Source organism: Odontomachus brunneus, unplaced genomic scaffold, assembly GCF_010583005.1.
Source record: "Odontomachus brunneus isolate Ranch 3 - 2012 unplaced genomic scaffold, Obru_v1 Obru_scaffold_193, whole genome shotgun sequence".
In the NCBI taxonomy this organism is placed as follows: domain Eukaryota; kingdom Metazoa; phylum Arthropoda; class Insecta; order Hymenoptera; family Formicidae; genus Odontomachus; species Odontomachus brunneus.
In genome coordinates this window covers 136,191-164,007 of record NW_022639643.1, presented here as the reverse complement: position 1 = coordinate 164,007, position 27,817 = coordinate 136,191, and the positions used below count along the sequence as shown (strand labels likewise).

Here is a 27,817-nt window from a genome sequence, read left to right as displayed (position 1 = left end):
ATCAATGATTCTTAGTATAATATTTCTATAAGGGTATGACACACAGGATAGGCGTTTTCGTAATAAGCACGTAAATTCGCTCACAACACGGAACACGTTCATGATTGAAAACACAGTGATTCAACGGTACTATAAGCGCAAGGCGATAAGGTTATTCCGCAGAAAGCCGAAGCTCGCTAGATAATCACTATTAATACTCGACAAAGAGCGGTCCTTGCGACTCGCGCGTGTACGTAATACGCCTTATATAGCAGCATGGGTGGAGTACACGGGACAGGAATGTTTCCATTGTTCGCGTATGACTGCGCAATGTCGCGCAACATTTTTACAATTCAGAATAATCTTGCAACGCGCCGTAATCCGCGCACACGCGTCAGTCAATCAGTCATCGATGCAGTCATCTGGAAGCGTGGCATTCGCGCGATCGCTATTATCTCTCATAACTCTGACAGTAAAATACAATATAGCCCCGCGAAACTCACAGCGCAGTCGCGTTTCCCATAAAATTCTAAGTCAGCCATCATTAACGGAAACATCGGGCTGTTCCCGATGCTGTAAATAATCATATGCTGTAAATCATATGCTGTAAATCATATGTTGTAAATCATATGCTGTAAATCATATGCTGTAAATCATATGCTGTAAATCATATGCTGTCTACAATTGAGGGTAAAATTTAGCTGATCCGTAAAATTAGATTGGTTAGTACGCGAATTAATTCGATATAAAATCCTACAGGCTATTTATACTATGTATTAATAGTAAACCAGTATTTACAAAATGAAGAGATGTTGACATATGAAGCGACTGTTCCCGATGCTGTAAAACATCTACAATCGAGGATAAAATTTAGCTGATCCGTAAAATTTGATTGGTTAGTACGCAAATTAATTCAATATGAAATCCTATTATAAACTATTTATACTATGTATTAATAGTAAACAAGTATTTGCAAAATGAAGAGATGTTGACATATGAAGCGGCTGTAGCCCAATTTATTCCGCGGTGTAATCAGTCGTCATGTATAAAATCATAAGTAATTTCATCGATTGATAAAATTAATTAATAATTATTGTATTATATAATCGCTTATACAAAATCAGAACAACTAAATTATTCATGATGACAACACGTATAACAACTGATTAATTTTGACTATTGATTTGACGATTATTTTGGTTGGACAAAATTTTTATTAATTAGTGCCTAACACTGTCATAAATGATGTAACTTTTATAAATCGATTAGTAAAATTGCTGCTAAATTTAGGTACACCTCTCTCTATCTAAGTTTGCAATGGGGGAAAATTAACGTAATTTTCACGGCGAACAAACGCCTCTTCGTTTTCCGCTAATCTGAGACACCCTAGCAGTAGATAACGAGCCGTGTTCTTTACTGCTCCAAAGGAGCCGCGTCGGGTCCTCGCGAGATACGAACCCTTAATCTAAATTCCTTCACAGTGCGCGACGAGCCTCCGTTCAACGTCGCTGTATACAATCCTTCCTTTAATGATATCCGCATTGTCGTGCGGGCACACAAGAGGAAGCGCACGAGAGAGAAAGAGAGAGAGTGAGAGAAAAGAAAAGTTCATTCTCTCTACGTAGAAAAGCAGCCAAGATGACCCATTCGTGCTCGTATATATGACTAGACCCTATCTTGGTATACAAAATAGTTACTTATCTAAACTATTTAGATATATAATAACACCCATCAAAATATTTACCTGATAATTATCAATCATTAACTATTCATGAATAATAAAATAATAATATGATCGTTTCTTCACTGAAATAATTCCAGGAACTGGCTAACCCTCATCAAAGCTTATCAGCTCAAGTCTCTTTGGAGCTTCCATGTGATGCTTCCATCAATTAACGAGCCACTCGCGAAATGCTATTCAGGATTTGTTTATTTTGATCATATTTTAAATATTCCTATTTAAAGACCAAAACAATATAAAAATGTTCAAAGTTAGGTGTCAGTGTTCTTCTGGTATCCAAACATTGGCACTCTTACCTTCAAGCGAGACAGACGATCGGACTCGTCGAGTACCGATGAAAAGGTGACGTCGAACGCGCGACGTTCGATTCGCAGCGTTAGAGTATCGATGGCCATTCGCGTGATATAACCACGCTGTGTGAATTCCCGCTGCAGTTTATCGTAGGTGAACGCGATCGGCGCTTCACTTAGCGTTACACCCCCTCTCGACGATAAATTCGATTGCTTTATGCGCTGCCGGCGCAACCGGCGATTTAATGGTTTGAGATAGGATGCCGCGCATATTCGCTCGGATACCTGCAACCGCGATCGCGTTCACGGCAGCGTGGATTCGGCCCCAAAGGCGCCTCTTCGCTCTTTGTGCTCGTGCTCACTCGGCATTCGCGCGCGGATTACGCGCGCGCGCGCGCGATATTCGATGCCCGGCGTCTCGTATTAGCGCTCATTTATTTTTCATCGGATTAAAATCGATCCCATGAGTCGGTTTCTTCACGGGGATCATGGGATATTTTCGCATTTCGTTTTTAATCGGTACTTTCATCGGTGCGTAATCCACTCCCCCGATAATTCATGAACAATCAGTTCCGCGATTTAACGAGGTGGAAAACACGCTCGCGAGTTGTCACACCGGGGAAAGCACAGAACCGAGCGGAACGAATAAATTTGACATGTCCCTGCTTCGCCGGCAAAAATTCAGGGCAAATTTGCAGCATCGTGTTAGCGGAATGGAAACCGGGATCTCCGACGAGGGAGAATTATAAATTCACGAGAAACTTCCGCGCGGTGAGCGGATAGAAATTTGCTTCGGGGAAAGATGCCGACAGCGTTCTGCGCTCATAAGATAAAAGTACCAATAATGTCAGGACATTATCCGATACCTGGATATTACTTGAGTAGAAATTTAAAACGGGGATTAAAAGAGTTTAGACAGTTTTTCTCCACTTCTATCAGAGCCCTATATAGAAGTGTAACGCTCTTACAAATTAGCGCCTAAACTTGTAAATCTAACTAGGCCCTATCTCGGTATACAAAATAGTTACTTATCTAAACTATTTAGATAACACCCATCAAAATATTTACCTGATAATTATCAATCATTAACTATTCATGAGTAATATAATAATAATATGATCGTTTCTTCACTGAAATAATTCCAGGAACTGGCTAACTACCCCTGATCAAAGCTTATTAGCTCAAGTCTCATTTGGGGCTTCCATGTGATACTTTCATCAATTAATGAGCCACTCGCGAAATGCCATTCAGAATTTGTTTATTTTGATCATATTTTAAATATTCCTATTTAAAGATCAAAACAATTCAAACAAGATCAAAAATGTTCAGAGTTAGGTATCAGTGTTCTTCTGGTATCCAGACATTGGCACTCTTACCATCGGGTCTTCCGATAGAAGTAATCTCATCGACGCTCCTCGTGGAAAGAATCACTCCCGTCGCTGACGTCGAGCACCGATAACCCGTCGTACGCGAATTTATCACTCGTCGTGGCTCGCAGATTTCTTATTTTTCCGTTGTTCTCCTTCGGGATCTTTGCCACGTTAGAGACGTTAGAGACGTTAGAGCACAGGCGACGTGGCCAGACAATCCTCACGAATTTTTCCCTACGCTTTTTCCGGAATAATTTACCTCTCGACTGACGGAATTGGATCCGCGTTACCGTGCACCCGGTCGAAAGGAATAATTCCGTTCGTCAATGTCGGTCTGTAACTATTACTAACTGTAGCTAGTGGCCGGGCTAGTACGCAAAGAAAACCGGGGCGTGTCTGGATAATCTACTTTGCCGCTGTGATAGCTCGCGTTCGAAGAAAGAGGAATCAGTGGTGGCTATTTTGTCAAGCGTGGGCGGTGCACGTCGGCGTGAAATTATTCGATAGAAGGTGGTCTTCGATATCCACCTCGACGTGGAAAGACGCAGTGCCGTCTTCCAAGGTGCACGAACGGACCCTCAGATCGATGACGATTCTCTTAGGTTTTGTACACTTATTATTGTATTTTTATACATTCATTAGTACACTTTTGAAAAATTAAGTAACAACTTTATTCTTTTCGCTACTCTATTTTCGTTAAATTGATTTAACTTTTTAAACATATAGTATATTTTATCCTTGTTTTACAGTAAACCTCAATCATTATTTTGTTAGTTTCAAAAATTGTGGAAGAACCCAAAGGTGCATAACTATGTACACTGGAACTTCAACACAGATGTCTACATCAACCTGCAGACTCGAGACTCACGCTTCAAGATTCAACCAAATCTAATCCCATTAATTCCGAAATTCCTAAGTGTGTCTCACGCCAATTACCGGGTGTGCACCGCTATGAAACAGACCGCGTTTCTAGCACTCATAAGCTTCGAAATTCGAACACGCCAAAGTTAGGAGACGTTTTCGCCGCCCAGAGTATTAGCCCGCGCTATTGTGGGGACACCTTGTGTCAGGGATCCCGAGTAATTTTCACGCCCCGGGCACCTCGGGCTCATCAAGACGCGACTGCCACTCTACGGGCAGATGTATCGGGCGAGGCGATGTATCAGACGTTTCTCGTTTATCTACTTCCCTCGCAGAGAGCTCAGGCCCGACACGTAGCCACTCGGAATCTGTCCGATAAATCCGTGACTCTCGCGGAACTTTCTTAACGACCGGCCGCGAAAGCTATATCGAACCTACCCCTTCGTTCTCCTCATCCTCTTCCCTATCCGCTTTGCATCGCAATTTCGTTCAACGGCCAGAGGCGCGTCGATCGAATGCGCGACCGAAGAAGCCTCGGTATTCCGTTAAACGAGACAAATCCTGGTCCCGGTTCGCTTCGGAATATCGTCCGCGTCTTGATCTCTTTTCTCGTCCTCGTCGGTGGGAATTTTCAGATGCAATCGCGGAACGTGCGAGCCAGATCGCCGGTTCGCGATGAATTCGAGTGAGTTATAATGAGTTGAAAAGCCCTTCGCGTATCGCGCAAGAGACTTTTGGAGCTGTCAGTTTTATGGATTTGTCTAGAGAAATAAATAAATATGGAAATAGAGAAGTAAATAAATACGGCTTGAATTTATTCACGATAAATAAAACTAAATAAAACCGAATTAATATTACCGAATTATATGTGACAATCGGCCCGCATATAGCAAATAAACTGCTTCATTCGTCGAATAAAATTCTATTAAGATTTTGTTCAGTACGCGGTATTTTTGCAACTGATGAGAATGCACTAATACCAGGCAGGAACCGGGCGGATATCCGCGCAAACTGCAAACATTTCTGCCAGAGAAAAAAATGCTCGCCGTACCGATTATCGCGCCGAACACCGTAACGACAAGCGTTCGCGCGTGAATTTGCGATCGACGCGTCTGATGTTACTTTTAATTAGCGACGGCGCCGCCGGCACCGGGGTGCAATTGAATTTTCCGGCCGAGCTCTTAGCGTAAACGAAAATTTACGTCGGCGCAACACGGATCCAACGTTATTCTCGGCGGCGGCGGCGCTGTTCGACATGTGTATGTGTGTGTATGTGTGTACACGGGTTCTCCGACGTCGTAACGAGAAATAGTGGGACTGCGTCAGCACGCCTTTTGCGAATAAGAACTTTCCTACGTGAAAACGCTGAAAGCTTTCCATTGACCGGATCGCGCTTTTCACCGTACCACGCTCCGCTTTTCCCGCCCTCGTCCCTTTGGGGCAGTCGGTTGCGCTAACTCGTGTTAGCGCGCGGCTCACGCGCGCAACCATTCGAGCATTTGGCTCACTGTAACTTCCTCCGAGTTTCATGGGGGAGAGTGAATCGTTCGTTTCATCATTAATGAAGGCGGATATCAACCTTTCACCCGACAGAACCGAGCGGAGGTGAGATACGCGTCATAATGATTTCATCGTCTTGTTATCTCGTCATCTCGTATCGACACGAACGAGCCGCTTCGGGAACTCAACGCGAAAGAAGCGATTTACACCAATTACATCGCGCAGGGAAACGTTTTGTTATAGCGCGCGTTAGCGTATTTCCCGATTCGTTTCGACTCAGTAACCAGTATGGACTCTGTCTCACGCGCGCGCGGCTTATGAGGTCGTCCAATTTGCGCGATGCTTTTCTATTAGCGGGGATGCATTCCGACGGAAAAATCGTATACTCCACATTACGCGCACGCACACACACGCATACACACATAGACACATACACAACGCACGCGTGCATAGCAAGCTGCAGAGTCAATACGTTTGATATCTGTGTGGCGAGATTCGCCTGTACGGAATACCCGACCGTATCCCAGTCACTTGAACAACAGCAATAGCGCCGGTTTCATCAGCGAAAAATCCAGTTTGCCGATTCTCAATAGCGCACACTGATAATGAGAACGTATCTGGGGCCCCTATTCTTGAAATAGTTGCGTATACGTAAGCTTTAGGTTTAATCATACCATAAAATAGTTGCGCAATGAAAATTACGTATACGCAAAAATTTCAAAACTTGGGTTCCTGCATCGTAGGAAGAAAGAGAGAAAGAGAGAGCAGAGTCGTGCTTTGCACCGTAACGTCAGGAACCGACGTCGTTAGCAAATATGTCCGATGAAATCGCGTCCGCAGGAGATCTGCGCCGTCTGGTGAATCTTTTTAAGTCTATGACCGCGCCATCTTGGTAGATGACATCAGAAGCGAGGAAATGCATGCCCGAAATTCCTGCACAGCATGTCGACGTGAAAAGATATACCCACAAAATGACACTTGCAATCGATTACGCGCATCTCCAAAACGAGCGTTTTTCTTTTCCCCGGATTAGTTTTTGAGTAATTGGCGATCCCGGCTGAAGTGCCTCTCTCGCGAATTTACGTTTCGCGAAAGTTAAATGGACGGCGCGAGTACACGCTGTGTAATTAGTTCGGAGAGTTTTGCGAACGCGTTTTAATTTTTCACGATTATTTCGACGTCGGCAGGGTGCGGCGGGAACAAGCGAAGGATCTTTGTTTTCACGGCGCCGCTTTCCCGTTAAAGGGAACGCGAGTCCGTGGAGGAACGCGAAATCGATTTCTCGCTGAGGATACTGCGAGGCGGGAGGAGGAATCCGCACGCATAAGGCTCCCTTCGCAATGACGTGATCCCTACGGTAACGTGTGTCGTAAGAGGCACGTTAGCTTTACACCAGATACGGAGTCGCGGTTCGCACAGAGAGCCCGGTCGTAAAAATCCAGCTGTTGTGCGAACGGTGCTCCGTCTAACGTGCGCGGCCTAAGTGGCGTTAACATTTATGGTCCCTCTCGCGCGCTCAAACAGTCCCAAACAGATATCGCGCACCTCGTTGTAGCAGTCGATGGTTCACGAAAATGCGCGGTTAAGGACGGTGCTCTCAAGTGCCATTCGGCGAATTTAAAATCCATATCTTTTCACGAAGATCTGACTAGAAGAAGTCGTCATCTGCCGTAGAACCCTGAGAGTGGTTACCCTGTTTTTCGAGTGAAATTTCACTCTAAGAAATTTTGAAAGTGTGATCAAGGGGGTTGCAGGATCCTGACAGCAATAAAAATCAAGTAAAATTAGAGGAGTTGTAAAAAGTTGTAAATTAATAACAAAAAATTCATAGTCCTACTAATTTACAATTTTTTACGACTTCCAAAATTTCACCTAACTTTTACTCCTGTCAGAGTCTTGTAACTCCTTAATTGAAATTAGTCGCGTTAATTCAGAATACGAGATTTCTTTATTTATAGCGATTCAGATAAAATGCTCGTTTGGCGATTGAAACGATTACATCGCTTTCTATACAATGATTTTTCTACTCTCTGTCGCTTCTTCCTGCCTTTCGCTATTAACCGGATGAAAGTATATACGATGCTCCCGGCGTGTACTTTGTACTCGATGCGCTCGCTGTCGCATTCGCTCGATCGTGCTCGACTTCCGAAGAATCCCTCGGATGACAATGCGAGCCCCATCCCCTCTGCATTCGCCTCATTGTCATTATTACCACCTTCGGTGGCGCATTCTGAGCGAGCGAAATTCCATTTGTTCCACCGACGCTGAGAGATTCCTTGCACTTCCTTGGTGTTTACTCTCTCGATTCGCTCGAGTAGCGTCTGGGCTTGTACTCGTTTCGTACTCTTAACTCGATTTCGACCCCGAAGCAGCCTCTTGGCGCATGCTCGCCGATTGCACGTTCCAATTGCGAGCCACGTAATTTCGCAATCGTTTCGCGTCGATGCCGGTATTGACCGCTCATGTACCGTTGGAAAATCGATGTTCGTTGCGAAAAATCCACATTGCGAGGAAGAAGCTAATTAGTATCTAAAAGTTATGGCATAACTCGCGCGTTTTTTCATTTTTAATTTTTAATATTACTAGGCATTTATTACTAGACATTATTACCAGACAACTGGTTTCGAGTTCCTTTAGCGTCACCTTAATTTCGGATATTCTCAGATTTTCTGGTACAGTTCCTCTCTCCTCCTTCTCGCCTCTCTTTCTCCGCTACAATTCTCAAATTATCGTCCTCGTGTTTATTACGCTCTCAGGATATATCATTTACGCCACGGACTCCGCGTTAGCGATTCGCACGAGTTCGCGTGCAGTCTCGCGACAGAAAAGCAAGAAAGAACATGGGACTCTGGCTGCTACGATTTTGCGCAAAAGTCGAGCAATTTCAGAGGTAGTAACGACCGGGACGACGACATGCTTGCGGTGGCGCTTAAGTATCTCCTGAGACCGACGCGGCTCCGGGATAAGGATCCCGGGGAGCCTGGAGGTTGCTCGACCCCTCTTACGGAGGGCATTCTTAACGACCGTTCTCCTTTACCGGGAGGTTACCGAGGCTTACGACTGTTAGAACGAGGGCCTCGGGAAATAACGTTCATCGCGACGGGTCGAGCGTTTTCTGTCTTACTCGGATTATTGCACGTCCGCGAAAATTCATCGCCGCCGTTTTACGAGCAGGATGAGCCATGGAGCCTGCATCGCATTATCCATGGCGTGATGATATTTTATCGACCGTCAAGATACCGTAAACTGCACGATACGCAATTAGTAATAAATCGAAAATTCCCTGATAGTGGAATTATGAGTTATCTGATATTCGTTGCTGAAAGGACCATCGAAACAGGTAATAATAGATGATAGGCACTTCAATCCTTATTATCAATCAAGTCCTGACTGACCTATTAAGCACTGCGTTACATGACTTATCAGAACTGAATAACATCACCTTATGCACAAACCGAATAACTAATAGTCAATCTGGTCAAGACTATGAGTCTTCTAGTCGGAAAACACTCCTCTGTTTCAGCTAACAAGTAAACCTACCCAAAAGTTACACTCCGATTTCTTTCTAATTTGGCACTAATGTAAAAGTACAAAAAATATTTAGGTCATAGTTTTTCATTTTGACTACTTTAAGTTTCACAGGCAGTTTATAACTTTTTAATGTTCTCACTCCTATCAACATGAGCAACAAAAATGCATAAGAAAAAAAATTGAATACAAGATGTAAGCGTTTTTGACTTGCTGATTATGAATATGAAGTCAAATGTGTAAAATTATTTGTATAAATAATAAAATGTTTAAGAAAAACATGTAAAAAGTTGAAAAAAATTACTTATATAAGTAATTTCTCGATTTGGCCGAGATTTGAACCATTTTTTACTGATTTATCACAGATTTGAAATATTTCTCGATTGGAATCTCGGCTAAAAAAATTTAGAATAGTTCGTATCTCAGCTATGCCGATTTTGTTAAAATTTTAATTAAAATTGCCAAATTTCTCTCGATTTGGCCGAGATTCAAATCATTTTTGACTAATTTATCACAGATTTAAAATATTTTGGTTGGAATCTCGGCTAAAGAAATTTAGAATGGTTCGTGTCTCAGTTATGCCGATTTTGTTAAAATTTTAATTAAAATTGCCAAATTTCTCTCGATTTGGCCGAGATTCAAATCATTTTTGACTAATTTATCACAGATTTAAAATATTTTGGTTGGAATCTCGGCTAAAGAAATTTAGAATGGTTCGTGTCTCAGTTATGCCGATTTTGTTAAAATTTTAATTAAAATTGCCAAATTTCTCTCGATTTGGCCGAGATTCAAATCATTTTTGACTAATTTATCACAGATTTAAAATATTTTGGTTGGAATCTCGGCTAAAGAAATTTAGAATGGTTCGTGTCTCAGTTATGCCGATTTTGTTAAAATTATTTAATTATATCTTGTATTCAATTTTATTTCTTATGCATTTTTGTTGTATCTATTGATGAGAGGAATAAGAACATTAAAAAACTATAAACTGCCCGTGAAACTCAAAGTGGACCAAAATGAAAAAATATGACCTAAATATTTTTTTGTATTTTTACATTTATACCAAATTAGAAAGAAATCAGAGTGTACCTTTTGGGTAGGTTTACTTGTAAGTCACGTGATTATCTACGAAGACATAAAACCCCTATAAAAATATAGGAAAGGTTCTTTAACCCTTATAGTCCGGGCGGCTTTTTTATGACTTCCGTAGTCTTTGAATTAAAATTCCGACTTGAGATTCTAATTATTAATAAACCTTATTAATAAGATCCTAATTGCTATTCTGCGTTATATGATTTATCAGAGAGAAGATCCTGGTAATATCACCTTATACAACCAAATAACTAATTGAGGTCAATCTGATCAGGACAATGGAATAAATTTCTAGTCGGAATCTAATCTTTCATTTCAATTAAGCCCTGTTATTAGCCTAGAATTTCTACAAAAATGGAATAGGTTTTTATCTCTTACAATCCAGATTGTTTTTAGGCGACTTTTACAATACATCTCGGAAGTCAATTTTATTTAGACCACCAAATTCTTTATCATAAAGGTCTTTTAAGTCTATTTTATTATGAAAAAAGGAATTTTACTCAAGCAAGATCGATACTTGAGTCTCAAAGGGTTAATTAGAATGACACGACGATTATCTTGTACTGAGAATCTCACACTGTTACGATGATACAATGACTCGTGTAACAATCTCAAAGAAAGAGATCTTTCTCTCGGCTCACACGACAGTTAGAATTCGAGATAGAAAGGAATCTTCAGTCACCCTTGCTCGATCGCGATACGGATTACCCGGTGGCGGCGCGAATTCGAGGGATAACGAGAGCTCGTCGGGCGACGATCACGTTCGCCAACGAACATTCGACGACGATTCACTCGGGGATGGCGGTGGCGGCGGCTGCGATGGCGGTGGTGGTGGCGCGAGGGGTAGAACGCGGCGAACCTCCCCGACGACAATGCGCTTGTTGCATTTTGGCATCCGGCCCGCATCGGATGCCCTCATCTCCTCCGGCCACTTATTCCGCGTATATCTCGATCGAAGAAGCGCAGGAGACCCGAGCATGGGAATACACCACACGTAGGAGAGCCGAGCTGAATTCCAATGCGTTCGCCCGACTACCGGAAAGGGGCGACAGCGTACAAATGCCGGACGACGTGCAACCCCTCGCGGCGACTCGCGGCTGAAATACCGAATGTTGTGTGACATGCGCGCGAGAGAGGGCTCACGGAACCCTCCGACGAGGCTCGTCCATAGAGGCTGAGACCGACGCGGACGGCTCTCCTCGAAGGGATGTCGCGCGGGTTTGGAAAATTTTATAAAAACCGCAGAGGCGTGACGTGAAAAAGGGAGAGGTTTCAGGACGTTGGATTGCACTTGCACTCGGCCGGCGGATAGCTCCTCCATCGTGGAGATCGATCACGAGAGATTTTCCTCAGTGTAAGAATATATGGTATATATTATTCATCCATCCAAGTGCGCGGTCGCGTTGCCCTGAGAAAGATCCACCGAAATCTTTTCGGCGTTAGAATCCGCGAGCATCGGATTTCCAAAATCCGCGCGCGCTAATATTTTATCCGGCGACTCGCACTCCCTTTGTCCCATTTTCGCGCCTGATTGATATATAGCGGGGATTTATATCTCTCTTTTACACTCGTTCGAAACAGCGTGGAGCGTGGGTGAAGCACACATGGCTGATCATAAACGCACCGTTACTACTGCGAGTTGCACGTTCGCAGTAAAGCTCCGAGTGTATCTCTCGTTTTCATCGTACGCGCTTTACTGAGTTTAAACATTCCATTTCTATCGAGGGACTAAAAAATTAACGCATGGAACCGCGGATTTTTCGTATGAAATAACTCGCGATTTGATCCGCGCGAGAAAATTAAATATCAAATATTGGAGAAATAAATATTGAGAAATTTATTAAAGCGTCTAGAATTATGATTGTATTATTAAAAATAAAATTATAAAATTTGAAATATCTAAAACTGCTTGTATTATTAAAAAATAAATATAGAAAAATTTTAAATGCCTAAAACTATTGTCATAACTATTAAATAAAAAATAAATACTGAAAAATTCTAAATATTTAAAACTATTATTGTATTACTAAAAAAGATATTGTAAAATTTGAAATGTGTAAAAATGTTATTACTAAAAAATAAATATTGAGAAATTTTAAATATCTGAAACTATTTTTTATCGTATTAATAGAAAATAAAAATTTACGAATTTGGAATGTCTGACTATTCTTGTATTACTAAAAAATAAATATTGAGAAATTTGGAATGACTAACCATTACTGTATGAAAGATTACATGTTTGAGGAAGAAAATGTTGAATATGAAATGTCATAATCAACAAGGGAAGGATCGTGTCTCCGTGTTGTTCCCAACGGAATGAAACGCGATCGTTCAGCTTGTTCTACGAGCTCCGTCTGAGGTTCCGTCCGAGAAGCTCTCGCTACTCCGTTTGAATCCGTTAAATTCCTGCAACTCGGCGAAATGCAATTACCGAGTAATTCGGAGGACTATGGAGGCAAGATGGTGCAAGTCTATGGTGCGTTTTACAACTTGGCTGCTAGCCAGCCAGCCAGCCAGCCAGCCAGCCAACCAACCAACCAACCAGCCAGCCAGCCAGCCAGCCAGCCAGTCAGCCAGCCAGTCAGCTTCTCAACGACGCAAATCATATTATCTTAACGAGACCAAAGATAACGTCCTTTTGTCGCCCGAATGACGCCGCGAATGTATCGCGCCCGACCCGACCAAAAACGAGTCAAGCGCGAACGAAAACGAGAAGCGCTCTCTCTCCACTCGCCTAATTGACTGCCGGGGCAAATTCCGTTTCTCGATATCATCGCCGCTTCCGTCGAGACTGAGCGCGAATTTATACGCCTGTAAAAGGCAAGGAAATTATTGTCCCTTGATATTCTGTCATAAAACTGCCCGATCCGAGCGAAAGAGGCGCGCCTCCGTCTGCAAGTGTGCTTATTTTACGAAGCTCTGATGATAATCGCGAAGATCCTCGCCGCAATCCTCCATTCCGACGAGCTACCTTCGGCGCGTGCAGGATACGTGTATCTGCGCTACGCAAGCACCGTAAAAATGATTATGACGTTCGCGCACGACGGGCGATTGGACGGAACGAATGCGGGATAATTTATTTCTCGCGCCTCTCAACGAGAATAATCGTTCCGCCCTAAAAAGCGTGTCAAAGTGTCGCTATTTAGAGCGGGCTCATTTGTCGTTCCTCTCTCTGGCCGAATTCTCCGTCGCGCAGCGGGCTAATACAGATGTATAGGGTGTTTTACAAATTGGCAGTCGGCCAGGCTCACGTTGTACGAGCGGCTCGGTGCTAACGAACACAACAGATGTTACGGGAGTCGCTCTCTCGTAGTATATCGCGCGACAATGAAGAATCGCGTTGCTTCCGCTACGCGGTCGTTACTTTTTAAGTATCAGGTGGACGCGATGAATAATGCCCGCTAAATGTCGTCGAACAGTTACACTGAGTTTCTGCATAATAAATATGCATCGCCGTTATCCCGCCCAAATCGCGTAAATTCAAACTTTTACGAACTGTTCATTGTTCGACGTCGCGGAAGTATACTTGCGGTAAAAACAGATATTCTTTAAATTTTTGGTGTGAAGTGAAATACCTGAATTGTCGGCTGAACATTTTCATTCTAAATTAAGGAGCACGGAGAAAATTATTATAGTTGCTGTATTCACATATTCTATGGTCAGAGAGGAAATTTATGTGATTTCTAATGAAACAGATATGGCACTAAAAGTTTTTATTACATGCCGACCTATACAGTTCTCACAGTCATATTCTTGTGATATATAATGTTAATATATCCTCATATATCCTTTCCGTTCCGTTACATTCTCCAGGAAATTTGGTGATTAAAGTGAGACTCTCTCATTGGAGTGAGACGAACCTTTTGTTTGATTACGTCGGGCAACGTATAATAAAACTGTAATTATAATTATGTGTATCACGTGGGAATTATATTAGTAGTATCGCCGAAATTTTACATTATATGCATGAATCCACCAAATATTAATGACTTCGCGGGAATAACAAATGTGGCCGATAATAGATGCAAAATAATCGAATAATTGTGTACAATGTGCGTACGGCATGCGTATCAGACGAATCATTAATTAAATTGGCTACATGAATAATTATTTTATGTTTACAAAGCGACCACTAATTATATCGTAAAGTAACATTTTGTACGTGTCGCCAAATTATGTTGCGGAATTATATGACGGTTAAATGATCGGCGATCACGCGTTATTCCAATACAATTATCTAGGAGTTTAAGGACAACGCTCCTCTCGATGTGAATTTCTTTGTACAGCAGAATTACATTCACCAAGTCTCTATCACGGCTACTTTCTCACCACGTCTCTCCCGAGTATCTTTGAGGAGTCCGCGATTATTCAGCTTTCTATTAATGCGACTCTCTTACTCTCTTGCCTTCTCTTTTTGCTCTCTTTTTGCTCCGATTATACATCTCTGTCTGGATGCGCCCTCTTAACTCGCTCCGTCTCGCCTCACCCTCAGGCTCTTCGCTCTTCGGTGCTTTTATTTGACGGGATCGAATTAATTAAGCGAGACGCGAAGTAAAGCGCGAAATAAAATTCTCCAGCTAAAGGCACACGAATTGTGTTCCTATCGCGGGACGTATCTCTCTAGGTTAAACGTATTTTCCGAGGCACGTTGCAAAGTTGTCGAGACGTTTGACATCGAAGGCGCTGGGAGGAAACGCGAAGAGAAAACGTTGCTCGGTCGAGACCCCAGCCGTGTTCAGAAAAATCGCGTTCAGATCGCGTCCACGGAATTCGCGGACGAGGTGTTACCCGACGATACGGAAGTCAACGAAATCGACGACAGTCCTCGAGAACCGTCCATTTTGCACCGCCTCGTCATGATATCGCGCGCGATATCGTCGAAGACGGAAGAACACAAAGAGATACGTGGACTTGCGGCAACATGTTTGTAACGGCGAAACTGACAAAACCGTAAAAGAGTTGCGAATGGTGGTTCCGTGTATGCTTTGCGTGAGCTGCCAATCCTGACGTCACAACCATGTTTATGTCTGCGCGTGATCCGCAACTTATGAGACGTTGCCCTGCGAAACATCATCATCTGGAATATTTCGCGAAGCAAATATCAGCGGTGAAGAAACCGAATAGGATAACTTTGTGGAACGCTCGCGCATAGTGATATCAAACACGTGCGTTATATCTTAGACGCGGTAATCAACTCTATCCCCTTTTATTACGCCCCTCACGTAATACGAGGCGGACATAATAAAAAAGCCCTTCGGCAGAATTTAATGAGAACGAGTGGTGAAATTTAGAGACGCTTCAAATTAACTCAAACGCGCGCAGAAGGTTATAACGAGTCATGGCCTATTTTTATATTTGGACGTTTTTCTCGGTTGGAAAAACAGATGAAAAATATCGTTAATTTGTCCGCAATTCTTTCCGTAGCAAGAGGGAGAGAGAGAAGGAGAGTTCAAATAATGTTATTTGTCCCAACAAAAAGAGAAGGGAGCGTCAACAGAGGACGCGAATAAATTTTTCTTTTCGTACGCTTTTCGTAATGCATTGCTTGGAGCGCGACGAAAGGTTCACTCGGTCCGCCGATTTTCCACGGCGATGATAAGTGGCAAATTGGTCGTGGCGGCGCATTCGACGCAAGTAATGGTGCGCCAGCGGCTCGCCGTTTAATCAGACGGGCTTTATTTGGAAATTACGGGATACGTGGGAGGCAATGTCCCGCCGTTCTCATCTCTCGCGAGGGATTAAGCTTGCCGCCGCTATCGCCAACGCCGCCGTCGCCGCCGTTGCTCCGAAAGGATTAAACATGACAAAGCTGTCCATTATGTCATACGGGCGGAGGAGTAGCGCGCGTCTCGATAGCGTGTGAGACGCGTTTACACTCTCTCGCTCGATAGGAGGAAAAATTGCAGCCGGCGCGCCGTCGTGGATAACAGGTCGCATCTGTGGCCCGGCGTCGAGCCCTCGGGGTCGCTTTAAAAGCCCACTTCGACGGCTTTAAGAACAATCCCGTGTTTTACGAGTAAGAAGCTTTAGCCGCTCTTCCGCACCGCCGCGCTTTATGTCGCCCGACGCGGGCCGACGGATACGGAACGATGTTAGTATTTCTCGTCAAGTCATCCACTTTCCGGATGCACCGAGTGACGTTTGCGCTCTCGTCCGGGGACCTCTTCTCCGTCACGACGACCCTCATCCATTATTCCTCGCGGACTTTATTCGAAACGCGGCCGAAAGCGTTCGGATTTAACTTTGTAATGGTGTAATCGTGCTCGATAGGCAATCAACGATTCGGGGCTGTTTAAACAGCCCAGCAATAGAAGCCTGTAGTATTTCTGGGAATGGAATTTCACTCGAGAAAATAGAGGGAACACCGAGTCACTCGAATTCGAGTGATTTTTCACTTACATATGAGACTCCAGAGAAATTTAGAGTGGCTATCTTTTATTTGCATAAAAATTTTACGATAACAAATGAATGGTTTGGTGAAGTCGCACGCGTGCCTCTTAGGACACCGTTTCACATTGGAAATTGTCTGTTTCAGCCAGCACTAACCTTGTGGGAAAATTCACGCAGAGCGTCCGAAGGATCGTCCAGGACGTGAAGGACGAAGGAACTTCGAGTAAGTCCCAGCGATATTTTATCGCACTCATATCGCGTGAGGGTTTAATTAAAGTTCAGACGCTATCTCGGTTAATCGCTCTGTTACTCGATAAAGTTACTCGCCGCACGCGGAAAAAGATCGCGAGATGGTTCGCGCTTTTATTTTATGGACCCTTCTTTTACACGCTTCATCTTCGCGGCCGTATAAAGACTCATGATCTTCCTGGATAATCTCGCTGGGGATAATTCCGTCTAAATGAGCCCCGAAGAATTTCAAGAAAAAGAAAGTTCACAGAAGGGAGACGTTTCCGAATGTCTGAATGTCAGATCAAGAATCTTTCGATAGGGGAGAAGGTGAGAATACAGGTTACTTCTTTGTTTTAGACAAAAAATCCAATGTTAAATGTGACAATGCATCGATAACTGTCGAAAATGTTTAGTCAAACCATATAGCTCGACATCACAATATGGCTAACGCTTCGCTAACGCTATGGCAATTGTTTGCCAATGCTCTGTCAATCAGTATTGGGTCAGTACTGGCAAATGATTGCTTGCCTGCGGATAGTCCGACGTTACAACAAAGGCTAACGTTTGATCGACATATGACCATAGCAATTGTTCAAAAAATCAACCTTGTATTATCATCTTCTCCCTTCTCCCACTTTTTGCGATTCCGTTGATATCTGACAAGTGAAGTAGAATTTAAATGATTGCCTGTTTGCGGATAGTCCGACGTTACAACAAAGGCTAACGTTTGATCGACATATGACCATAGCAATTGTTCAAAAAATCAACCTTGTATTATCATCTTCTCCCTTCTCCCACTTTTTGCGATTCCGTTGATATCTGACAAGTGAAGTAGAATTTAAATGATTGCCTGTTTGCGGATAGTCCGACGTTACAACAAAGGCTAACGTTTGATCGACATATGACCATAGCAATTGTTCAAAAAATCAGCCTTGTATTATCATCTTCTCCCTTCTCCCACTTTTTACGATCCCGTTGATATCTGACAAGTGAAGTGGAATTTCACATCGTTTTAATTTAATTCTGGAAGGATTAAAGTTTCTCGAAGGACGCCGTGTTTGTGCCGACACATACATAGGAACGCGGATAATCGTCGACGAAGACGGCCGTACATATCGCTCGGAAATAAGTGTCTGGCGGCCCGCCAAGTGGACGGTTGTTGGTTGTCCCATGAATGGAATCGAAGCGGAAACTCTTGTATTCGGTCGGGCCGAGAGTAACGGCGTGTCGGCCGCTGTATTAGCTGAATGGACGGAAACTTCGCCGGCCGAGAGTCCCGTCAGCTTCAGATTAACGCTTTCCCATCAACGTGGGAACTATGATTAATTCCGTCGTCGACGTTCGCGCACCTGCGAGACGGCGATCAGATAAATTCCTAACATACGATAATGACATGTACAGGACGTCCCGCGACACGCGGCCTTAATCTCGACGACGGATCCTCCGATAGACGAATTTCGCGTCGATACACCGCAAGTGTCGGTGAAACTGTGGGAAACGGCGGTCGTTATTTCGCGAAATTTACTAATTTTCGAAATATAGGATTGACGTATTTTTAAATTCAGTCAACTCGTTATTTTCTGTCATTCCCGAGTCGAAATTTTGCTACTTTGACGCTCTTAAGGATAGTTTGCGCCTACTTAGACAGTTTAGTCTAGATAAAACCTACTTTGACAATATCGATACTCGTTAATTTCTCTTTTGAATCTTTAACTCTACCTTGTCAGAATTTTGACATTACTTTGACGCTCTTAAAAATAGTTTGAGCCTACTTAGATAATCTACAACCTAGGTAAAACCTATTTTGACGATATTGACGATATTTTGATTTATTTCCGAGTCGAAATTTTGACCCTATGTTGAACCTTGAATTCTACACCGCAGTAGGAGCTAAGATTGCAAAGTAGGTTTAATTCTAATGATATAATTTAACTCTTACTTTAACTCTGATGATGTCTGAAATATATACAACAAATAAAATGTATATTTTGTATGCTATTTGACGTTTCTGTTTCATTATTTATTAAATTTTTTAAATATTTCTATAAAATATATTCTATGTAGAAACTAAAGCTTTAATAGAGGTTCGCAACTGAACCTACTTTTGTTTCCTAAGATTCTACTATTATACAACCTATTTTGAGGGTAAAGAAAGCGAAAGCGGAAATTTCAGACATCATCTGGGTCAAAGTAAAAGTAAATTATATTATTAGAATATTAAACTCACTTTGCTATCTTAGTTCCTACTGCGATATAAAATTCAAGATTCAACATAGGGTCCAAATTTCGACTCGGATTCCTTTACTCGCTTTCTAAAGAGCAATGAGAGGACCAACATTTGTCCATAAGGGAAATATATGAAGCCGGGATAACTTTCGAATTTTTTGAAGATACCTGACAGCGGAAAAGGTTTCGGCTGATAAGAGCTGCGAGTGTCAAGTGATCAAGAACTGTCTGTTGAACTCATGAAACAGATTGTTCTTGCTGATAAAACAAATGTTAGTTGGTCCTCCTCTTTGTTACTGAACTTCTCTCAATTACGAACACTCAGACGCGTCGAACTGCGTTCCGCATCATATCGATCCTCCTTATCGCGCGCGTCAATCATCGGCGGGCGCGGCGCGTTGAACGGATCCATTAGATCGAGCGCGATGGGAAATGCCGTCGCGAAAGTCGCCCTCCCAATTAATTCCCAATTAACTCGACGCCCAGATAGCGCGGGAAGTTTCGGCATAAATAAATCGAGTAGGTAGCAACGACCCGATAAGCAACTCCCCGCCGACGTGCCCTCGTTGGAGTTCTATTGAGACCGCGCGCGGTCGAGAATTTGTGGGAGAAGTTCGAATCGCGCGGCGACGAACAACATCCCGTAACAACGACTGCACGACGACCGCGTCCGTGAAGGAGCTTCGGAAAAATGTCCTTATCGCTCTCGCTTTGTTTCATATCTGGACGCGCCGGGAAATGCACGCGAAACGGTTCATAACTCGGGGATCTCAGTTTCTCGGGCAACTCGAGACGCTAGATCGGCGCGTTTATACTTCATTTCATCTTATCTCAATGTCACCGCGACGACGAACGAGCGCGCGAACAGGAGGGAGGACACTGTACCGCTTCATCGATCTTCGCCTCTTGCGACGGGCCGTCGCTCGGGCACATTTTACAATTACTCAACGTGGCCGGCGGAGCGTTAATAATAGATCCGGGCGGGCACGTGTAACCCCTTACGATGCGGGTCTCTGTGGACGCAGGTGGACAGACGAAGGAGGAGGTGATCGAGACGAACGAGAGACTGAGAGTCGTAAGGATACGCCTGGACGGGAGCTACGAGACCGCCAAGAGGGCTCTCGTCGAATTGATGTGCAAGTACACCGACAGCAAACAAGTGCGCAACGTGTTTCAGCGTTACAACCTCCTCAAAGTTATGATCAAGGTAAGAGGATCCGGGGAAGGGTAACCACGTGGCGGCGCGCGTGTAATTGGCTGTAGCACGTGGTAGCACGTGTTTTTGTCCCACGAGCGCTTTGTGTGCTCGGGGTCCGGCACTCTACACACACATACATACACATGTGTGCAGACACAGGCGAGAAAACACACGAGGAGTCTCGGTCTTAGGCTACACGTCCTTGATGTAATTACGCTGTAATTATGCCACCTGGCTCGTGCAGGTAAGTGATTAACGGAAAATCGTAGCGTTGCTTCCGGTGAGACTCAATCGAGTCATCGCAGCGTGCATGTTTCTCTCTTGCTTCCAAGAAACTGTCGGGAATTTAATAAACGGGCGCACGCGAATGTGTACAGCTTCATTCTGATTATGTAACAATTGAAAACGACGAGAGATCGTGAAGAGTTTGAGAAATGAGAGAAAAATAGACCGAATCGAGAAGGACTTGATTAGTAGCAACACCTTATTAATCCTTGGAGATTAAGAGCGTTCAATTACTCAAGGTTATAATTGGTTTTATGAATGATATTCATTCCCAGAACATCGTGATATCACGGAAAATGTTGATGGTCGAGTAGGACCTGCGTTGAAAGGAGCAATGAACATGTCAATCGTCACCAAGCAACCTTTGATTGAATTAATTGAATTTGCTCAATTGTCAATTAAACTTCCTTTAATTAAATTCGCCAAGTTCAGTCATCAATTACGCTCCCGTTAAACTGGTTAAGTTCAATTATCAACAGAACGATTGTTAATTGTCTTCGATCATATCAATTGTCAATTGAACGATCTTTAATTGAATTTGTTGATGCCAATCGAACGGTTTCCGATTGAATTTATTGAAGCCAATTGGTTCATATTAATCGTCAATTAAAAACGATAATTAATTAAGAAATAATTATTCCTCGCGACCCTGCAATCAAGGATTGCCTGATACGCACACACCCTGATATTTTGTTCTTATATGCACAACAGGCGCCAGAAATTAACCCTGATACCTACACTGCGCTGAACCCAACATTTGAATGCCAATTTTTGGAAGTTTAAACATTTCTTCAAAATTTTGGGAAGGAACAGAAAACATTCACTCAAAATATACACAGATCAACGATGCGTCGAGACTTAAAAAAGCGACGGGAAACAAACTGATTGTCCTCTAAATCGCATCCAAGGAGCAAGACCAGAGAAATTTGGTTGCACTATAAAATTGTTAAATTTAACACATTTCATGTGTCCCAAATCATACACTCTCATTTATGAGTAAATTTGACACAAAACAAATGTGTTAAAAAATAACACGCATAATGTGGAAAAAATTAATACAAGAATTTAATACTTGAATACAGGTTATGAATCACAGGTTGTGTTAAATTGACGTATTTACTATGTCAGACATAGATTATGTCAATTTAACATTTTTATTTCATCAAAACCATAGATTAAATTCTTTCTCAAATGTTAAAGTAATGTTTTATTTTAATTAATTTAACATTTAACATTATACATATGTCAATTTAACACAAACTGTGATTCCTGACGGTATACAAGTGTTAAATTCTTGTGTTAATTTTTTACATATTATGCGAATTACTTTTTACCACATTTGTTTTGTGTTAAATTTACATATAAATGAGAGTGGGTGATTTGGGACACATGAAATGTTAAATTTAACACATCAGTTTTTACAGTGTGACGTCGCATCGCAGGACGCATAAACCTTCTATGATCTCCTGCATAACAATAGAACAATTATGAATGCGCTTTCTCATCTTTTTGATTACCCCATCGCTTTTCATGTCCGACCGTTTGGCCTTTCCAGGACGTGATTAAGCTTGAGACGCAGTACTGGACATTGGTGGATATACCGCGGCAAGAGAAGCAGGAGACCGTGCCAGCCTTCGTGTTGCGTGCCTGCTCCATCATGGAGAAGACACACAAAAGTGGCGAAGGCGTGAAAACTTCGGCGCGCCTCGCCGAAGAGGCCGAGACCAAGCGGGAGCGCATCGAAAGACTGGAGAGTGAGTTTTTCAATTTTTCGTCATGTCGATGTTCATAACAACTTGGTCACTCTTAAGAGTAGCAATAGTTAGCTAGAGATTTTGTCCGACGAAAAAGAAGGAAATTAATTTTAATTGAAAGAAAGGAAAATTAAATTAAAAGAAATTAAAGGCCATTTTATTGATATGAGCAAATTCTATCTATTTAATCGAAAGGCGTTTAATTACTTATTAATTACTCATTGGTTACAATTAGTTACAATTGGTTTTGTAGATAATATTCATGCCAAGAGCATAATGGCGTCATGGAAGATATCGACGATTCAGAAATGTTAAGAAAAGCATACATTGTGGGAGCACAATTATCAATTAAACAATCTTTAATTGAATATGCTCATATCAATCGTCAATTAAACGAATTGAACAGGCTCAGTTAAGCACGACAATTCATTAAAAGAGCAATCAATTACTCGCAACCCAGCCATGCAGACCAGATAACTGATTGGGATTAAGTTAGAACATTAGATAAAGTTCTAGTCTTCTCATAGCTGCGATTTCAGCATTACTCGGCTTATTATCCTCGGCACTTGTGCATGATTAGTCGACCAATTAGGAGGATGTTAATTAATTGCGCGTACATTGCACGCTTGCTTCGTTCCCGAGATTCTTCTCGCTGTGTGTGAATTATGCGTGAACGCTCGTTGATTAGTCGGGCTTGACCCTTGGGAGCTTCTGAGAGCGGTATATTATTTTCCGCCGTATGTACCACGACGAAGACAATGGCGAACCGTTGCTCCGTTGCAATTGTTGCTCCTTGCCATCGATTTCGGCTGGATTCAGCTGTTCTCGCCAATATTAAATCCCACCCCCTCCTCCGTCGCTGTCCGATTACCGATATCGCGCAGGAGGAATTTTATTCGTCGCTAGTGGGATCAGTTACAGTTGCCGAGTCAGGGAGCAATTCTCGAGAGGGCGGCGAAGCTGCGGAGGCTCGTGGGAGAGACGAAAATTTCGGGCGCGACGAGTCGCGCGGGCGTGGAAAGGGGAAATTAGTTTCTCTTTTCTCGGACTGGTTTTTACGCGCAGTTTTCTTCTCCCTTCTTTTTTTTTCTTTTTCACGCTCTCTCATAAATATTCAACGGGCGCTTCTCGTGCAACAATATTCATTATTTGTCCGGAGCGTGGAAGATTTACGGTATTTCATTATCGCGATTCGCACGCCGAATTATTCGAAAATTATTCGCCGTGTCTCCCCCGACGACAACGACGTACTACCGAAAACGACACGAGCGACATTCTCGCGATACTGTTGCGCAATTGCTCGCTCTCGCGATTACATCGCGGCTCCATAAATCACGTCGGCCGCAAGGAGAATAGCTTATTAGCAACGTAAATTGCCGATAGCGCGATCGTCGTAATTAAAAATATTCCGCGAGCGCGGTTACAATGCCTCGACCTCACCCTCTCTCTCTTCTCTCCCCTCCCGCTTAATCAAAGGACTCTCCTTCGTTTCGCGGGAAGGGATCGCGAGTTGGAACCACTCGATACAAACGGCACGAACTAATTGATTAACTCGCGCCCGATCGACCGGAAATTCTACGAGCGCTTGCACATTTATATGTTCCCCTCTATTTCGCCCCAATTTATCTTTCTCGTTCCATTCGCCTTATTTTGCTTCATTCCGCCCTCCGTATACTTTTTTTTAGTAGTGTCTTTCTATATATTTTTAGATGTTCTGTTAAAAAAAAGAAAGAAAAGAAAAATAGCGACGTATGTGTATCATTACGGCATGGTTCAGTTGATTTTACAAGTCGTATAGCGTGCTGAGCAAAATTAAACGTTGTAATTAGGCAGGTTTGTTGGTGCAGCAAAGATATTAAAGCGATTGCCAACATACTTATATAGCGAACACATTTTTCTCGATATTACGTCAGTTATTACAACAAATCTCTTCGTACTTCAAGCTAATTGATACATTGACGAAACAAATCTGTTAATTTTGCTAAACAAATCGTGCAATTATTTATTAGATAACGAAGAAATATTTCTGTTAGTTTTACGGAAAACCATACTTCAAGTCTGAAAATATCCGCAATATGAGAAATATGTCATTATACATTACGCAATTTAAGTTTGTCTTTTGATAACAATACATTTGTAACATAACACATTAATATAAATTACACTTGTTGTGAAATACGACGAGAGTTCTGGCCTTCTGGTAACCGTGATTTTAGTATTACTGGGCTTATTATCTTCGACACTTGATAGGTCGATATTACCAATTAGGAGAATGTCAATTAATATCACGTACATTGCACGCTTGCTTCGAGACGACTATGAGATTATTCTTGTCGTGCGTGAATTATGCGTAAACGCTTGTTGATTATCTTGACCTCCACAGTACCTGTACTTAGTTATTACACAGTGAACTGCCTGTCCGTATATTATGACTATAAATTTGCTGAGTTAGCGAGGTTTTCAGTTGTCCTTTCTTTTTTCCGCACATCAACCAATAACTTTCATGTGTGATTTTCATCTGGCTTTCAGCGATATGAAATCAGGCGGTAGTTTTTTCTGAGCGTTAATTAATGCTCCGATGGTGCGGGCTCACGTCGATGCGACCGCGCCATTCGATGTGGTCCGTTTTTGCTGTCGGCTGTTAATTGTAAAAAACTAAAAATATGTTACGTCCGCGCTTCGTTGAACGAATTTCGCGCAATATGTAATCGTGGCGGCAGGTATTTCCCGCGGTTTCGCTCGCGCGATCATAAAATTCCGGGCGGTCGACGCGCGGATTGGATCTCTAACTGGGAAAATTGATGGTAGCAAGATATTTCTTTTATTTTTATTTTAAATCGAGAAGTAAAAGTTCTGCTCGAGCTTTTTTCTAGTTTATGGACAAGAGCATGCTTATTTGTGAACCAGCACGCGGACGGTTAATTTTGCTGATTTTGTTCACATGCTTATCCAGCTGTGACGTTTCTGTTATGCTTCATGATTGTACTTCGAGGAGCTGCGTTTAGCAGCAGAAAATAAAAAAAAAGAACAGAAAATAATCATAAGATCATAATAAAATACGATGCGCTTTGCGCAGATATGACCACGGCGCAGATCGAAGCGGAGAACACCCAGATGACCAATGATCTATACAGGTTGTTGAAGAAATATACGGGTCTCAGGAATCTCATCAGGGACTTGAAGGTACACGCTACTCCGCTGACACCAGAAATAAGAGAAATATTCTATTCTCTCGAAAATGAACACTAATTTCATTCTGCCAAGAATAACATTTGTTTTTACGACGTAATTAATTTGTCGCGAAGTATAAGGGAAATTGTTCTTCGAATTTACTACACAAAGAGTACTCAATATACACACAGTACCGATCAAATTTTGAGATTATTGCTATAAAAATGTTTATCAAGAATAATTCTGAATAATCTGAATAATTATTATACAGATTCAAATATTATTTGGATAAGTATTATCCAGATAATTCTTGATAAATATTTTTATCAGTTTTTTCTGATTTTTTTTACCAGTAGTGTAATTTTACTATAGAAAATATTTAATAATCCAATATATTATATATTATATAATATTCATATATTAGAGAAATCGATGTTTCTTGCCGGATATAGCGCCGATATTAAGAACGCTTCTTTAATTTTAAATATGACATTATTAAAACATTTTTTCAGTCTTTTATAGATCGAATAATTTCCGAGAAAAAATATCGAGGATAATCATGCCGTTCGCTAATGTGTACTCTGTCAATATTCGTAACATATTGACTGTTGTTAGATTATTTTCAATGATTATTAGTAGGTACACTGAAAGAAAAATACTTGAAAATTTATTTGTGGAATATAAAGTTCATTTTTATGAAATAATTTATGTGAAATAAACCTTTGCTCCATAAAAATTTATATAAATTGTCAAATACTTTTCTCTCAGCGTATAGCATGAAAAAAGCTGTTTCAGGTACTACAAAAATGCATTATAAGCATAATGCTATAATTATAAACAATGAAATAACTTGAAAAACCAAACAGTATTTCAGTCGTACTTATTCGTCGAAATGTTTGTTCCCTTGAATCGTAATTCGGATGCAATAAAATTTGTGAAATTCAAAGAAATCCTTTTCTCTGTGAAATTTGGATAAAAATTTCCATCAAGGGCAGAATGGAATATTCTTCCGCGTATGAGATAACGCGCGGTCGTGTAAGTAGATATCTCCGGGACACCTTGCGCAGTCGTATCGCTTATCGACTCCTCGATTACGATCGTAAAAGGTGGTGCTGTTCGACAGCGAGACGTAACATCGGCTATTATATTACGACATTGTTACGATCGTCCTTTTTTCTTTTACGTTCCAATAACTGCGTAGCCGCCGCTGTTATAAGGCTACCACCCCATCGGTGGTTATCGTCCACTCGTTGCTCTCTTCCATACAGTGTCAAATAAATCGAAGATTAAAGGCAACCATGGGCGGCGTGATGTCAAAGCAAACCGCCTTTCCTCGTACTTCGATCCTTGCGCGAACGCCTTTCAAATTGTCCCGGGTAACTTGCAATTTTATCCTCATCACAAACAGCTTTACACATTATTATTAATCAGAAATACTTTACACATTATTATTAATCAGAAACACTTTACACATTAATTATTAATTAGAAATTTGTCTCTGCATACATTGCAAGTCGATAACTTGACCTTTTAACGCCGTTGCACGTAATTATGTACGTTCACTTTAGGACCTACCCAAATTTTTTATATTAGCGAAGTAACGAGATGCCGGGGCTAGATGTCCCATATTTCAGAATCGATGGGCCTTAAAGGGTCAAACATGGGAAATGAATTTACTCTTATACCTCAATGTACAATGTTCAATTTCCTCCGCAGTAGTAAAAATAGACGCACGACATTAATTAATCGCCTGCATGATTGGTTCCCTTTTCCAGGAGGAGTACAACAGCTCGAAGGTGTACCCAATGTTTCCACGTTACACGATACTGAAGGACATGATAAAGGACATAATGCACAACCCGGACTATATGGAGGTCTGTCACGAGGTGGACCAAGCATAGCGGCCCGACCCCCTCCACCGTTCGCCACGCATGACCTTGTAAATTCCTCAAGGTCCCCGCGTGGTCGTCGGTGAAGGGGGTGATCCAGAGAAAATCATGCAGCTTGAACTCATTTCACGCTGGACGGCGATCGGCCGTCCCGTTACGATTCCTTTGCGTCTTCGTTCTCGCCCTGAGTTTCCCCTGCGAACAGCTCCCAGAGCAACGCCGCCGTCGTCGTCGTCCTTTAGTTCGCATCTCACGGCGACCGTGGAGCGGCGAGTCAACGCGACTTTTCGCGGCCTCCCCCCCCCCCCCCCC

The 27,817-nt window shown here is 42.3% G+C and overlaps 1 protein-coding gene across 3 annotated transcripts in view; it reads left to right on the top strand.

The window, feature by feature from the left end:
- Positions 1–27,806, top strand: part of LOC116851837 — a 133,244-nt gene extending 105,438 nt beyond the window's left edge. For 2 of the 3 annotated variants that reach the window (XM_032831667.1, XM_032831668.1), the window contains exons 3-7: positions 16,897–16,974; positions 20,234–20,415; positions 22,247–22,445; positions 25,522–25,628; positions 27,392–27,806. In XM_032831667.1, coding sequence (XP_032687558.1) covers positions 16,897–16,974; positions 20,234–20,415; positions 22,247–22,445; positions 25,522–25,628; positions 27,392–27,517 — 692 coding nt within the window. In that variant the 3' untranslated portion in view covers positions 27,518–27,806. The remainder of the gene's footprint in view (positions 1–16,896; positions 16,975–20,233; positions 20,416–22,246; positions 22,446–25,521; positions 25,629–27,391) is intronic. The other variant, XM_032831669.1, reaches the window with a different exon arrangement.
- Positions 27,807–27,817: the final 11 nt, after the last annotated feature.